General features: G+C 56.2%; 2 protein-coding genes and 1 long non-coding RNA gene across 5 annotated transcripts in view; 1 reads left to right on the top strand and 2 right to left on the bottom strand.

The window, feature by feature from the left end:
* Positions 1 to 396: 396 nt before the first annotated feature.
* Positions 397 to 6,162, bottom strand: GPR162 (G protein-coupled receptor 162). The gene is made up of 5 exons (XM_041735385.1): positions 6,013 to 6,162; positions 3,142 to 4,438; positions 2,264 to 2,453; positions 1,477 to 1,634; positions 397 to 1,175 (listed from the first exon to the last, which is right to left on the bottom strand). Exons 2-5 carry the CDS (start codon positions 4,009 to 4,011, stop codon positions 624 to 626), a joined length of 1,770 nt encoding a protein of 589 aa, XP_041591319.1. The 5' UTR covers positions 4,012 to 4,438; positions 6,013 to 6,162; the 3' UTR covers positions 397 to 623.
* A 65-nt stretch (positions 6,163 to 6,227) lies between these two features.
* Positions 6,228 to 8,851, top strand: LOC121479660. The gene is made up of 3 exons (XR_005984793.1): positions 6,228 to 6,386; positions 6,870 to 7,022; positions 8,437 to 8,851. It is a non-coding gene; the product is annotated as an uncharacterized LOC121479660 (long non-coding RNA).
* CD4 (CD4 molecule) overlaps positions 7,033 to 15,521 on the bottom strand; it is a 49,719-nt gene continuing 41,230 nt past the window's right edge. For 2 of the 3 annotated variants that reach the window (XM_041735368.1, XM_041735367.1), the window contains exons 4-10: positions 13,262 to 13,417; positions 12,599 to 12,859; positions 11,181 to 11,516; positions 9,974 to 10,174; positions 9,296 to 9,420; positions 8,860 to 8,927; positions 7,033 to 8,545 (exon numbers count right to left, since the gene is read on the bottom strand). In XM_041735368.1, the coding sequence (XP_041591302.1) occupies positions 8,515 to 8,545; positions 8,860 to 8,927; positions 9,296 to 9,420; positions 9,974 to 10,174; positions 11,181 to 11,516; positions 12,599 to 12,859; positions 13,262 to 13,417 (1,178 nt within the window). In that variant the 3' untranslated portion in view covers positions 7,033 to 8,514. The remainder of the gene's footprint in view (positions 8,546 to 8,859; positions 8,928 to 9,295; positions 9,421 to 9,973; positions 10,175 to 11,180; positions 11,517 to 12,598; positions 12,860 to 13,261; positions 13,418 to 15,521) is intronic. The other variant, XR_005984792.1, reaches the window with a different exon arrangement.

The following is a 15,521-nucleotide window of genomic DNA, read 5'->3' as shown; positions in this document are numbered from 1 at the left end:
GAGCTTTAGGTTGCAGCAGGGGATTCGGACATGTGACACCAAGTCAGGCCCAAGTCCTTTCCTGCCCAGAATGTGAGGTCTAGGTGGATTTGGAGGAAGGAGGAGAGTTGGGGCATGGCACATGGACTCGCACTCTGCAACAACTTCCACAAATCTGGACAGAGATCCTTCATACCCCAAACCAGTAAACTCAAGTGTCTCCCCATGCCCATGCCCAGCACAAGATGCTTTAATCAGCCTGTCCCTCTGTATGTCTTCGTGTTTGAGTTGGTCTTTGTCCAGGTGTATTTCTGTGCCGCTGTTCGTGGCCTCTGCTCTATGTTGTCTTCTGTGAGCCACCATACCCCCAAGCCTCCCACCATACCCTCTGCCACCCAGGCACACTGGACACGGAGGTTTCCATGGTAACACTTCAGGCTTTAATACATTTTGCTAAGGATGATGGAAGGTGAGTAGGACATCTGGTCATTGAGATGGGAGGCAGCAGAGGGGTGGGGGGCCTCCAGGCCCCAGATCCAGTGCCCATCTCCATGGAGTCTGGAGGCAGCTGCCCTAGGCTCAGGGCCAGAAGTGGTGTTACTCACTCTGGGCCCCTCCTCTGAGTCTTGCAGGCCCACGTGGGCTCACAGGGTCAGCTGGGGGAAGATGGGGTTACCTGGGCCCCAGGATCCTCCCCAAGGTCTTGCGTTCCCCTCACCCCCTGTCAGGGAACAGCGTCTCCCTGCACTTAACCCCAAAGGAAGTCCAACGGCTCTGCTGTCAGGGGACCCAAGGGAGAGCCTGCGGGGTGAGAGGCCCAGGGGTCTGGGCCGGCGAGGAGAGGGTCCTGGGGAAGCAGTCGGAGAAGGCAGAGGTGTCTCATCGATGAAGGTGGTGATCTCTTCCCGGAAGAAGCCAGGACCCCGTGGAGGTCCCCCACCTGACCCCAACACCCCACCCTCCAGGAACTGGCGAAGGCTAGCCAGCCCTCCACCTTCACCTTCCTCCTCATCCTCCTCATCCTCCAGCCTTTGCCTCTGACCCAGGTACTCAGGAGGGCCCCCCAGGGCTCGGCTCTGGGCTGGGAGGACCCGGATGTCATCAGAGGATGACCACTTATGCAGGATGGAGCCTGGTGCCCGAGGAGTAGAGAAGATGTTGGTCTCATCATGGGACAGACGGCGGGATAGAGGGACCTGGGAAGAGGAGCAGGTAGACGCAGAGATGCTACAGGGACAAAGTGGGGGTAGAGGCAGGAACCAAAGTGGGGACTCTGCAAGATGGCTCCACCCCCTTAAGCTTTTGCAAAACATCTCTAATGGGCAAACCTGGTTCTGAGAGGTCTGAAGGGGAGCCTCTCTCACCACACCTTTCACCTACCCGTTAGGTGCCCTGCAGGCCAGGGCTAGGGAGTGGGGAGTCAGGATGGTTAGCAGAGACTGGAGACAAATAGTAAGGGGGTACCTAGAATAGGAGGTGCACTCCCTAGTTCCATACCTGTAAGTAGTGGACCCTCTCAAGAGGGGGAAAGAGCATGTGCCGTCCAGGCAGCAGCTTCACCTGGGAGGGGTCCCTGCTCCCTGGTCCTGTGGCACCGTTAGCATCAAAGCGAACTTTACACACTCGGCCATCTGCATAGTCATCACAGCCCCCGTCTAGGAGAGAAAAGGGGCAGGCTGGTTACAGGCAGGGAATACCCACTTCCCTCCCCACCCCCCTTTAAAACCTCCTGCCTCCTTTGTAAGCTTGGGTGCAGTGGGGTGTGGAATCCTTCTGTTCCCACTAGTCTGCAAGCTCCAAGAGGAAAAGCAAGAGTTTCTAACGTCTTTGCATTCAGAGTTAGGTCCCTAGGGCTTCATACATAAAGAGGCATTTATTGAAACAGTTAGAACCCCACCCAAGAACTGTCCCTCCAGGTGGGGGTCTCTCTTAGGGAGCTCAGCCTCCTCTTAGTTCCACAGCCTCCCTTTATAGTTGTGTTAGGGCTCTGGACTGTTTTTCGGGTACTCGGCCTGGAGAGTGGAGGCAGAGCTGGGTAGTGTGGGCTTCCAGAGGGAAACTGACACCGGGTGCACGGAGCCCTCGGTGCAGAAGGAAGCGGTGGGTGTACATGGGGTGCGTGATTAGGGAAAGGGGAGCCCAGAGTCAGCTCAGGGCCGGCGCAGGTTCTGTCCAGGAGGGGGCACTCCAGAGCAGCCCGTCCCCACACAGAGAAGGGCCGGTGGAAAGGCGCAGAAAAGGGAGCCGAAGCCCGGGAACGCCAAAGCCCAGTCCTTCCTCTGACCGTCGTCGCCGTCCTCCTCGGACATGATGGCCACGCACTGCTCCCACACGGTGCGCACGTCGGCCCGGTAGCGCTCGCAGGACCAGATGAAGGAGGGCAGCAGCAGTGTCTGTGCCATGGAGCACCACAGCACAGCCAGCACCATCCACGGCGGAGCCGAGTCCGACTTAAGGGAGAAGAAGCTCACCACCTAGCGGGAGGATGGGGAATGGAAAGGCGCGGGGTCACGACCCAGCCGGCTCCCAGAGGTCCCACTTGGCCCCCCACCCAATATCCTAGTGCGGGGGAGGGGGTGCCGAAAAGGGATGGCCCAGTTCACAGAGGATCGTGATGGAGGCAGAGTTGGAAGGGGAGATGGGATGAACAGAGGGGAAGGGACTGATTCAGGGGAAGGTCCGGGGTAAGTACTGCAGACAAAGCCCTGACATCCAGAGGGACAGAACACTTGAACACAGAGAGAAATTCAGGAATCCGAACTAGCTGGGGATGCATAAAGCTGGGGTGGTGGGGTGAGCTCTCTGGGGTTGCCACCCTGGAGTGCTCAGGGACCCTGTGGGATGTCCTGAGACTGTTAGGGAATGGAGACTGGACTGGGCTGCTGGACAGTGGGCTGGGGGGCTTAAGTGTGGAGCCACAGGATAGATGGTGGAGCTGGAAGACAGGGAGTGGGTTGAGTAGCAGAAGCTGGAAAGCAGATGACAAGACTGGAGGCAATGGGAACTGGGAGCTGGATGATAGGGGTGGGGAGCTCACAGATGGGGGTGGGCAGAAGAGACGAAGGTGGATGGCAGAGTTGCTGTATGGCTAAAGGACTTGGAAGTCAAGCGATTGTGCTGGGGCCCGGACTAGGGAGAGCAGGTGGGGGACCCCAATCTCACCAAGATGGGCACCCCTGTGAGTGAGTCATAGAGAAAGACGATGGCGCTGACCAAGTTGGTGACCTGCAGGGATGTCTTGGCCGACTCAGAGCCATCCAGCGAGGACCGCCGCTTCCCTCTGGCATCCTCCACCACAATGGCTGGCACCTCAAAGGCTGGCCGGGTACCCAACCCCCCTGGCCCACCCCCCTTGGTACCACCCGCAGCCCCTGCTCTCGGGCCGCCCAGCCGAGCCCTCCGGGGCCTGGCCCACAATGTCTGGTAGAAGGTGATGGCCACACAGACCAGCCCCATGACAATGCCCCCAAGTAGCAAGAGGCTGAAGCACACGCCAAAGCCCAGGCCGATCTTGGAGACTATGAACTGGCAGCCACGGGCATAGTACCGCTCGCCATTGTTGTGCCAGCCAATGGAGGGTAGTGTGGAGAGGATGAAGCTGACCATCCAGATGCCCATGACAGCGTGCAACGCCTGCTTCTTGGCGTTGCTAAGGCGGTAGTTGACAGGCCAACGCACCATCCACATGCGATGGTAGGAGAGTGAGGCGACTGTGAAGCAGGTGGCCAGGGCCAGGGTATAGTAGGTGGACACGAAGACCTTGCAGATGCTCTCGTTCCAGTCATAGTCGGAGGAAGCCTGGCGCCGTAGCTGCACCACAGCGAAGGTGGTGAGGGGCACAGCCGCCATGAGTATGTGTGTGCCCGCCAGGAAGCAGAGCAGCAACTCCAGCGGCTTGTGCTTCTGCTGCTTGGCCGAGATGCTGAGGATGATCCAGGCATTGGCCAGCAGCGCCAGGAGCCCACAGGCAAGCCAGGACAAGGCGTTTGAGCGCAGGGAGGCCTCCTCTGCCCCTGCTCCTCCCCGAGCCATCCTATCCCCGGCTCCCCCCACCCCCTTGAACTCCTGGGGGTGGGGGCTGGGTCTCACCCAGGAGCCCCACTCACACACACACCCATGATGCACACAATTCCTGCCCTGTGGTGAAGCAGGCCGCCTCTAGGCCTACCCAGCTGCTCAGCATTGCATGACTGACCCAGCTAAAGTCCGGTGTGGAGGGCAGGGGAGGAGACTGACGGTCAGCAGAGGTGGTCCTCAGCCTCCATATCGGGTGGTGCCCTTCCTGAAGTATCTCTGTGGTCAATGAGGGAGGCAGGCTGACTGCTTTCCCAACTATGAGGCTGGCTGAGGAGCTTTGGTCCCCATGCCGGGACTTCCAGGTCTCCTCTTCCTCTGGTTCTTGACCAGTCAAGGATCTTCTGGGCACCCCCAAGGGGTGTGGAGGGTTAGGCTCAGCCACCTGGACAAACAGCAAGGGAAAAATGACATGTGGGAGGGGGAGGGTAAAGGTAGGGCAGGCTGGTCTCTGACAGATTTCTCATGCCCCCTTCTCTTGAAATCATAGAAATAACGGATTACTAGGGGCCATGGGGCCATTCAGAACATTCTTCTGACTTCAATCAGATGGCCAGTCACAGCCCACACAGGTAGGAGACCTGCTTTCCAGACCTTGAGAAAGAAGGTATTCAGACCCCCATCTCCTATACTTTTTGGCCCTTTTTCATCCTTCTGGCATTCCCAGGTCCCCTCTTCTTATAAACCCTGCTCAGTGCTATTCAACCCTTATCTTCACGTCCCCGAATCTCTCTCCAGAGCTACTGCTGGAGATGTAGGACTTGTTTCTTCTTGAGGGTTCGCAGTAAACTGGGATATGTAACCTATTCCAGCTCCTGGGCCCAGGGGTGTTGATGCTTAGCCCTATTTCCCCAAGCCTGCATGATTCCCCTTGAGCTCACTAGGGATCTGGGAAGATAGAAGAAAGGAGGCTGGGACCAAGGGAGGGGGGCTAGGGAACACGCAGGCGGGGAAACCACTGACATCAGAAGCATCCAGAAATGGAAAGATGGGGATCTAGGGGGAAGGAGGAGAGTTTGAGCAGAAGAGAAAGAGGGGGCAAAGTGATAGTATCTGAAAATAGAAGGGAACCCCCAGAGACCCCTGGAGTGGAGGCTTGGGAGGGAGAGGGATTGTGTGGAGGGAGGGAGCAGGAAACAGGGAGGCTGAGAAGAAAAGCCAGATTTCAATAAGGTGCTGACTCCCACTGGTGGACCTCCATTCTTTTCTCCCCTGCCCCAGCCTCAGTCTCCCTCTGCAGGGAGGGAGGAGAGTCCTGACTTGCCAGAAGCTGAGCTTCAGGGAGTCCTGGGGAGGGGGCTAAGAGGAAATCAGGTGAAACCCTGAACAGAGTGGAGGCAAGAAGGATGAGCTAACGGCTTTGGCTTGGGGGGGGGGGTGTAAAAATGGGGCACAGTAGTGAGAAGGTCTGCTTTCTGTGGAAGACCCTCGGATCCTTGATCCTTGCCCTCCCAGAGAGGTCCTAGTCCGCCCCCCACCTTTGTTCCCTTCGGAGCCCAGTACACCCCAGTTGCCATGGCAATGGCCAGCCAGAGGGAGGTGGAAGGAATTGGTCAGCAGCGCCCCCCCCACTACTCTCCTCTACAGCCTGGCACCCCTTCCCACCTACCCCCCCACCCCAGCCCCAGCGGGTGGGCTCGGGAAGAAAGAGATGGGGAGGCAGAGAGGGAGGGAGGCAGGAAGGATGTGAAGGACAGAGGGGAGGTGAAGGACAGAGGAAGGCGGGGGGTTTCTGGGGGACTCTGCCGCGGGCAGGGGTCCCTCGCCCTTCGGGGTGAAGGGGTCAGGTCAGGCGGCTCCTCCCTCCCGCCACCCACCCTATTCTCCCGGGCGGTGACAGCAGGTGGCTGGGGAGGAGGGGCCGGCCGGAGGGGAGAGGAGGCGGCCGGCGGCGGCGGCGTGGGGGAGGCGGGAGGGGGCCGGGGGCCGGGGCCGGGGCCGGGGCCGGGGTCGTCTTACCTCTGGCCGCGCCCGGCACTGCCGTGGAGACCGCGCTCCCGACGCGGCTCGCCCGGGCGCCCGCCGCCCGCCGGCTCCGGCTCGCCCGCCCTCCTCCTTCCCTCCCTCTTCCCTCCGGGCCTCCCTCCCCCGCGGTCCCGGCCTCCGGGGCTCGGGCCGCCGCTCCCCCGGGCTCTGCCCCCGGCCGCCCCGCGCTGTCGGAGGCCCGCGCCGAGAGCCCCAGGGCGGGGGCCGGCGGGAGCGGCTCGGGGGGCGCGGGGGCGAGTGCGGGGCGGGGAACCGGACGGCGGCGACTTGGAGGGGGAGGGGCAGCGAAGGCGCCGGCAGGGAGGGGGCGAGGACGCTGGCTGGGAACCGGCTTCATTGGTGAGACGGTTCGTGTCCTGCCCCCACCCCACCCCGCTTTCCGACACGAACACAAGCTTCGGAGGCAGCTGGTGGTGTTCGGGGAGGAGGAAGCGTGTGTCACTGTGTGTATCCGCGAGGGCTGCGCCCGGCGTGTAGCCCGGAGGGACAGTGCTGGAGGTTGTGAGGAAGCTGGGGCTGCTGGGGGACGGGGGGCACAGGTCTGTAAGAATGCACCCCCCAACACACACGCGCATCGCTTCCTCCTCCTGGAACACAAACTCACACTTCTGTTGGGGATGCACACAATTGGCAGGCACACATTACAGTTTCTCTTGGTCCCTTTTCCACCATACACATACGTGTACGTGTGTAGCACACACAACCTCGCAGCCTCTCCCTCAGTACATGAGCGGGGCCTGACTAGGAATCTGGGCTTCCTGCAAGCACACCCGGCCCCCGTGGGGTGGGCAGGTGGGTGATCAGCCTCCCGGGAATGTTTCTTTCTCCAGGGAAGCTTCGTCTCCTTCCCCTGGCAAGCCTGGCAACCTCTTCTCTGGGTCTGATCCCAGAGATCAGAAGATCCGGGTCCCGGGAGAAGAGTCTGTCTGCCTGTCTCTCTCACATACACACATGTACACACGAAGGAGAGCATCTTCTTGACAGTAAGTTTATTGTATTCTTCTGTCAGCTCAGGGAGGCAGGGGCGGGAGTGGGCAGCAATGCGGAGCCAGCAGTGGGGAGTCCTGGCAGCAACTGGGTGTTCTTCCTGGAAGGGGCAAGCTGGAAAGAGAAGACTCCTCGGGGAAAGGCAGTAGGGACTGAGACAGATGGTGAGAAAGGGAAGGAAGGAGAGGCAGAGGAGCCCGCGGATCCTGAGAGAAATGGATCAAGAAGAGGAGGAAAAATAATTGTAACCCCAATTTTCCTGTATCCTGAATGGTTTTGGGGGGGAAATGAAGGAAAGTACAGGGCAGTGGCACTGAAACCCAGCATGGTCAATCCTTCATAGGAGGTCCCCTCAGAGGGTTCCCTCTCCAGTCAACTTCCCACCCCCTCTCCCTGGCAAAGCTCACCTTCCAGAAGGTTCTGCAACAGGGTGAGTGGTAGGTCACTGGGCACTCTCCCACAGGGCCTGTGCTCCCAGCCTGTGCTCTGATTAGGAGAATTGGCAGCTTTGTCCTCTGGTAACATGATTCTGCCACCAGCAGGTGATAGAGCAGGGATTTTAGGCAGGGAAGTCTTCTTCTGTGTTCCTGAACTCTCTGAGGCAGGCCCTGCCTGGGGTGGGGTGCCCTTATGAATCCAGGGGTAAGGACTAGGCATCAGTGACTAATCAGCTGCAGAGATCTGTGGGATTCTTGTCTCTGTGTTCGGGATAGAGCCCTGGAACTAGGGGTTAAGAGACCTGGGCTAGTCCTGACACTGGCACTTCTTAGCTGTGTGACCTTGGGCAATCATCTGACCCCTCCTAGTTCCATTTCTGATCTATAAATTGGAGATACTAGTCTTGGTCCTGACACTACTGCTCTGTAAGATTTTCTTAAGGTTTAAACAAACAAAGGATGTGAAACTGGCTCTGAAATTGAGTGGTCCTGTTTGGGTGACAAGGAATTGTGTCTGTGTACAAGTGTGGGCTCTGTACATGGGTGTGTGTCCAGGGCTGCCTGTTTGTGCACATGTCAGGATGTGAGTCTATGCCCTGCCGACACAGAGTGAGAAGTGGGCAGGATGGAGCAGTGGAGGCTGGCAGTCAGGAGCCTTTTGATCTGGATCTACCCTCGACTGGCTGTGTCCCAAGGTCCTTCCAGTAATAGGACAGTCCTGTGCTTCATGTTTCAGACAGCTTGCCTTGCCCTCCAAGCCAGGCAGGGCTGGTCCCGCATGATTCCCTGGGATCAGGGGGCAGTGGGGGAGAGAGTTGGGAAAAAGTCACCCATAGGGCTAGGCTTGATGCAAAGGAAACGGGGAAGAAATGGCATAAGACTCTGCAAGAGGAGGACCAATGGCTAAGTGTGAATAAGGAGAGCTGGAGAGGGCTGGAAGTGCTGGGGTCTGCTACATTCATCTGGTCCGCAGGCCCAGAAGCCCAGCAGGAAAGGCAGGGGAAGACAGCTGGTGAGCTTGCAAGCCGGAAGCTCCACCTGGCCCCGCGCCTCAAATGAGACTACATGTCTTCTGGATCCGGCTGAAGGACAAGGAAGAGCAAGTTTATTCTTCTCCAAATCAGTTTGCATCCTCGAAGCTCCATGTCTCCCAGACCACTCTCTCCCTTCTTGGGCAGTGGTGGTCTGTCTCTGGGCCATAGCTGCTGGGTGGCACCCAGAAATATCCCAGGCCTGCTGCCCCCTCACCTCTGCTCTCCGCCTTCTTCCTGCTTCCTACCTCCTCAACCACCCAACCTTTGCACCCTTCTTTGTCCTCCACCACCTTCCTTGAGCACCCACTTTCTTACTTCCATCCTATAACCCCGCCCCCCACCTCTCCCCACCAATTCCTTACTGGGAGCACTGGCAGGTCTTCTTCTCACTGAGGAGTCTCTTGATCTGAGACATCCGCTCTGCCTGGCGCTGTCCAGGAAGAAGGAGGGGAGTGGTGAGGGCCCCAGGCCTCCAGAAGGGACATGCCCCTTGGAGGGGGGAGTGGGGAGAGCTGGGAGAGAAGCAGTTACTGTAACTGAGGCCACCTGTCCCAGGGTTAACTCTTTGCTCTTTCTGCTCTCTCCCAGTGCATGGATGGGTGCATGGGTGGGATCTGGGACTGGGAGAGAGCAGTGCTGGCGGTGGGGGGGGGGGGGGGGGGGGTTGGGCGGGAGGCAGGCAGAGGGAGCCAGAGCAGAAGCAGGCCACATGCACAGGGCTGCCCTTGTTTCTCTATGGGTTTCAAGTGCTCAGATGCCCTGTGGGGGTACAAGGGGGGCCTGGGGAGGTGCACTCACCCTGCGGCGCCAGCACTTAACACAACAGAAGACGCAGATCCCAATTAGAAGCAGAAGGCCTAAGATCCCACCCAGCGAGATAGCCAAGAACTTTGGCCAGGACTTGATGAGCACTGGGGATGAAACTGCAAAGGAGAGAGAGATGTTCCCGCTCACTGCCCTCCGTCAGGGTGTTCTGGAAGGCCCCAGGAAGGCCTTGCTTCCCAGGTACACCTGGGGCTGGGAGAGCAGAGCAAGGTCCATGGGGCTCTCTCCCAGGCCATCAGGGCTGAAGGGGGAAAGGCCGGGAAAGGGGCCTTAAGGTTTAGAGACTACAGGGTACTCTGGGGAACCGGAAGCAGCAGTTTCAGGCTGTGCACAGTGCATGCGTGTGTACCTGCGTGAGTGTGTGCGGGTGTCCAGGTTTGGAAAGGAGGTAGGGAGGGGGCTCTTGGTCAGATGCGCTGCATTCCTGGACTGTGAACCTTAGGGAGGTGAGAACTTATGGGGTTACAGGTAGGAACCACGCCTCGCCTTATCTCCTTCCCCCTGTAGGTCCAGGCAGTTTGAGAATAACCTACCCATCTCAGGGGAAGAGGGAAGCTGGGACTCTGGGTGGTCTCCACCAACCCAGGGAAGGTCCCAGAGCTGAAGAGGGAGGGGCTTGAGGTTAGGCCAGGAGCCTGGATCATCACTCACCATTGAGGCTGGATGCCAGCAGGACTTTGTCCTTGTCACTCAGCAGACACTGCCACGTTCCCCCCTCAGGATCCACCACCCATACCAGCTTCTGCTGCTTTGAGACCTTGGCAGCCTGCTCTTTCAGATTCAAGCTCAGTGTCAGCTCAGGGGAGGTGGGTCCCAGCACCTCACAGGTCAGATTGCTCTGAGAACAGTTTGCTGTGGGAGGGACAAGAGCCTGAGGCTGGGAGCCTGGATCTCTAAGTTCCTGGCACCTCCATACTTTAAGGGGATTCAGTAGAACAATCAAAATGCTTCACATGGATGCTCCTCTTTGAGCTTCTCAGAGCACATTTTCAAGTAGTTATAGAAAACACACACACACACACACACACACACACACACACAGCTTTTGAGACCTGGGTCTTGGACTTGTATCTTAACCCCACTGCTTACTATCTGTGTGTCCCTGCAAGTTACTTGACAATCCAAGCCCCAGACATTAATTAAATAGACAATAAATTCACAAACACATGTAAAGCTCTCAGATGGGTCTGGCATGTACTGAGCATCAAATATTAGCCATTACTATTTGTGGAGTTATGGTGATGGGGGAGATAAGAAAGTGAAGAGCTGGGGATCCCTGGGTGGCGCAGCGGTTTGGCGCCTGCCTTTGGCCCAGGGCGCGATCCTGGAGACCCGGGATCGAATCCCACGTCGGGCTCCCGGTGCATGGAGCCTGCTTCTCCCTCTGCCTGTGTCTCTGCCTCTCTCTCTCTCTCTCTCTCTCTGTGACTATCATAAATAAATTAAAAAATAATTAAAAAAAAAAAAAGAAAGTGAAGGGCTCAATGCAGAGCCTGATGATACCCTCCTCACTACCCTAGTAAGAGTGGATTTCGCTATCCTCAGAAGAAAGAGGCCCACAGAGGCAGGGGGCTTAGGGCCATAGAGGGGTGGGCAGAAGCAGAATTAGAGCCCTGGTTCTCAGCTCACACTCTTTGGGGATTCTCAGCAGAGCCCATTCTAGGCTGGCTCATAGATGTCAAGGAAGAACATGTGGATTCCAGTCTCAGTTCAAAACCAGCCCCAAGCCAGAAGGCCCTGGTTCAGCTCCATCAGGGAAGCAGGGTGGAGGGATCCCTTTTGGGGCCTCAGAGTGAACCCTGGGCCAGGTCTCTCTACCTCCTGCCCCCGCCCTCCCCTTCTCAGCCTACCTCCTCACCTCTCATTACCACGAGGTTCACTTTCTGGTACAACGTCCCCTTGGCAAGATTCAGGGTCAGGGTTCCAGAACCAGCATACCGAGACAAAGCGTGGGGCAAGGTAAAGCGGAGTGGGAGCGATTCCTTCATCTGAAGTTTGAGGGGGGCATGGGCCTCTTTCATAGACAGCTTCTTGTTCTCTAAGGTGAAGGAGATCCAGAGCAAGGACGAGGAGGCCCCCTGTGCCTGCCACCTCATTTCCCCGACCAGGTTTTCATCTTCAAAGCTAAGTGGGAAGGAGAACTCCACCTGGTCCCCTTCTCTTGCATAGAATGTGTTAGAGACCTTCTGGAAAGCTGGAGGTGGGAAGAGAGAGAAGCTAGGTCAGGAGATAGGAAGTTGGGGGTATACAGGGGTACGGTAGGCATGGGCCAGGAGCACAAAGAGATGGAAGGGGAGGGACCAGTGAAACCAAATCTTTAGGTTGCCACATCAAGCCCTTAAATTCTCATCTACTTCTCCAGTCCTCTCTGGTCTCTCCACCTGGCATGTTCCCAAGGCAGTGCCTCCTCCCGCTGGAAACCCTCATAGAGTGGCCCAGTCACAGGAGGCCTCTCCCTCCTCAGGATCTCTGGAGCACACAGGGCATTTGGCATGCACTACTTAGGTGCATAATTTATCAGCCTTCACAAGATAAGGAGCAAATGCTTGCCTTGGGCTTACTATGTGCCATGCACTGTTCTGTTAAGTGCATTACACATATTAGTTCTCGTGGTAACACTACAAGGTAGGTACTATCATGGTGAGCATCATCCCTGAAACCAAGGCACAGAGAGGTTCAGTGACTGGCCCAAGGTCTCATGGTTAAGTCACAGCCAGGATTTCTGTTGGTCTGTGTGTTTAACCACCATACTACCCTCCCTGGGTCACATGAGGACCCAGCGGACAGGATCTGGGGTAGGACTTGCATTTTGGGCTCTTGGTGCAACAACCTCCCACCCCACTGGAGTGTGCAGCCTGGGATTCTACAGGTGCAATGTATACAACAGGGCGGGCTTGCTGGTGTTAATGTCCTCTGAGTAAATGGATCTGCAGCTCGGTGGGAATGGGGGGCTAGGCAGCAAAGAAAACATGAGGCCTCCCTTGTTTCCTCCCTTGGGGCCTCCTCCAGGGGTCTTTGGGGCCCCTCACATCCTTATATCCCTTGTCCCTTCCTTCCTGTCTCTGTGTCCATCACTCAGAGGGGCGGCTCTTAGCATCCCGAGGAAGAGAGGGCTCAGTGTACCCCTTGGGACAGATTTCAGCTTCCCGGGGTGGCAGGGGGGAGACTGGCCCTGGCCTCCCTCTGTTGGCCAGAAGCAGAGGGAGGAGCAGAGCAGTGAGAGCAGAGGGCCCGTCTATGTGCCACTGAAGCAGACGGGAGAGGCGCCCCTCTTACCCAGCACCAAGACGTTTATGTTGAACACCACTGTCTTCTGGCTCTGGGAGATGATACATGTCCAGGTGCCACCGTCCTCCAGCTCCGGCCAGGACAGTGAAAGGTTTTGGCCACCATGCTTGCTTTTGTTCCCTGGACCTTTCCATTGCACTGAAGGGCTACTCCCTGAGGGGTTTTCCAGGGTCAGGGTCAGCTGCTGCCCTTGCAGCAGGCGGATATTGCTGCTGCCACTGCTGCTGCCAGAGTCCCACTTGGCAGTCACTGTGGAAGGAGCAGGCCACCTGTGTCACATACGCCCTCCCCAAGGAGAAAGCAGAAGCCAGGAAACCAAGAATGTCTCTCCATTCCCCCCCCACCCCAACACCCAGGGACCCAGCCCCAGCCCAAGGCAGAGTTTCCCTCTCTCCTCCTCCTGCTGGCTCCAGTCCTCTCTGCCTTTGTCACTGCCCTACTCCCTCCTTCCTCTGGCTCCTCCCCGCCCCGCCTCCCCACACCCCTCCCCACCCCTCTGGATTTCTTTCTTTCCCACTGGCCCACCAACTGGGGGGCCCAGAGGGGGATTTGAGGAGACAGGGGGGCCAGTTAGGCCAGGGCCTGTTTTCCCTGTAGGAACGGGAGTCAGGGAGGAAGACAGATTGGTTGGAAGGATCCTCTTCTACTCACAGTTGAACACCAGCAATTCCACCTCTTGCCTCTTGTCTGTGTCACAGAAGTAAATCCCTGAGTCAGCAACTTCGAGATCCTTGATGACCAGAGGAAAGGATCCTTGGTCCCACAGGTTTTTTTTCGATTCAACACGATGCTTCAGCCTGGAGCTGCCTGGGAGCAGAAGCCACATGGAAGAGGTTGGGGTAGCCTGAAGATGTGACAGCCCTGTGGAGGGCAATGCCCACGACTTTTCTGAGCTCAGCCGCTAACTTCCCGCAAAATTTGCCCCAAGTCAGAAAACCCCAGACTGGTGAGGAGGAGATTCCATCCCATAAGCTTGATTGGCCAGGATCTCATTAAGCCAAAATAAAATACTATCTTTATTTCAAGAGCACCAACCCCTACATGCCCAATACTTAACATGCATCATCTCAAGAAATCTTCACAACAATTCCAAGAAGTGAGTGAAGTGGCTTATTTTGCAGATTAAATAGTTGCCCCACCTCTTACGCATTGTTGGCAGGAATATAAACCAGTACAATTTCTTTGGGAGGTAATTTATAGTATCTATCAGAATGACAAATGCACATACAAAGATACCAGTCCACCAAGAAGGAATAGGGTAAGTAAATTATAGTTTGCCCATTCAATGGAATGCTGTACGAGAAGAAGGAAGCTCTGTATCTACTGAATGGAGTAATAGCTAAGAAATATAATTAACTGAAAAGAGCAAGATATTGGACAGGCTTTGTTTGTTTACAAAGGAGGGAGAAATTTCTCTCTCTGTCATCTGCCTTGCATGGGAACAAATATTTCTAGAAGTAAACAGAAGAACACAGTAACTTTGGTTGCCCCCGGGGAGGAGTGAATACCCACCGACAGGTGTGGGATGGGGGGGTGATTCTCACTACATACCCTTTTCTACCTTTTGGATTTGACTCCAGTAAGTGGCGGAGCCAGGATTAAAATCCAAGCCCATTGGGTATACCATGCAGTACTGTGTCTGGAAAGTTCCTCAAGCAGGGACACGTGGCCTCCCCCAGTCTCCTCTCTTAGTACCTAATAACCATCACCAGGAGGTAGTTCTTCTCTTTAGCTAATCACTTTCTGGGTGTGGTGGCACCTTCAGAATTCCTGTAGGGAAGGTTTTAAAGGCTATTCTCACATAGCAGAAAACGCACAATTTTTTACTTAGAATACATATTTGGAGGGATTGGGGTGAAGGTAGCTGAGAACAAAACCCCAGCTTCAGCCCCTCGGGCTCTACTTCTGAGCAGTTATGGGTCTTCTCTCTGTTTGCAGCTGGGTGTGGGAGACTGGATGTCACATTGGCCCAGCATTCTCCCCTGCCTCCGTCTGCAGGCCTGGTAGGCCCATTCCCACTGCCCAGGTTCATCCTCCACAGGAGACCTTTCCAGATTAGCTGTAACCCTGGGATCTCCCTCAGCATACCCCCAAGCCCTCTGTCCTTGGTTCTTTGGAGGTCCCTGCCCTCTGGCTCCTTCCCTTGCTCTGCACTTGGCTTAGTTCTTAGTTACTCTAAAATCCTGCTGCATTCTTTTCACAATCTACCAAGCTTCTTGGACTAGTAAGTAGCCTTCTTGGGTTCTGCCCCCTTTTCTACTTTGTTGCCCTCTCCTCCTATGTGAGCACCATTTCCTTTTCTTCATCTTGGGCTCTTGCTCGGACAATAGCATTTACGTGTTCCCCAGACTCTGTCTCACATCCTCTTCCCAATTTCTACAGACATTCTAAATTCCAGGGCACCACCTGTCAGTGCTATGGGTGACTCCCAAACTGATATTCCTGGACCCAGCCTCTCTCCTCAATTCTGAGATAGTTCCAGTGGCCCAAGGGATAACTTTATCTGAAAATCCTGCCATCCCCCAAAACTCACTTAGTTGTAAATGAAATGGGTCACCCTTTCCCTAATTAACTCTCCCTCCTTGCTTTCCCCTTCCTCTTCTGGGCCCTATCATGGCCCTGTCACTTGTATAGGCTGTCACACATTTTGTAAAAGAGATCACAAGGTGGTGTGAAAGATCTAAGAGTATGGATGAGTCTGGGATACATCGTGGAGAAGATCGGTATTGCACCAAGCCTTGAAAGAATAGGCAACAGGCCAGAACAAAGGGGAAGAATGAGCATATCTGGGAAGTGGAAAGGCTCCAGTGAGGAAACCACAAAGGCGTCTAGGTTTCCAACTGGGAAGCTGTGGGAAGTGATGCCCAGTAGTGAATGTCCAGCAGAGGCTTCCAGACCTGATCCAATGGAC

The sequence above is a fragment of the Vulpes lagopus genome, chromosome 21 (genome assembly GCF_018345385.1).
Source record: "Vulpes lagopus strain Blue_001 chromosome 21, ASM1834538v1, whole genome shotgun sequence".
In the NCBI taxonomy this organism is placed as follows: domain Eukaryota; kingdom Metazoa; phylum Chordata; class Mammalia; order Carnivora; family Canidae; genus Vulpes; species Vulpes lagopus.
Note: the sequence above shows the minus strand (reverse complement) of the source record. Positions and strands in the feature narration are given on the sequence as shown.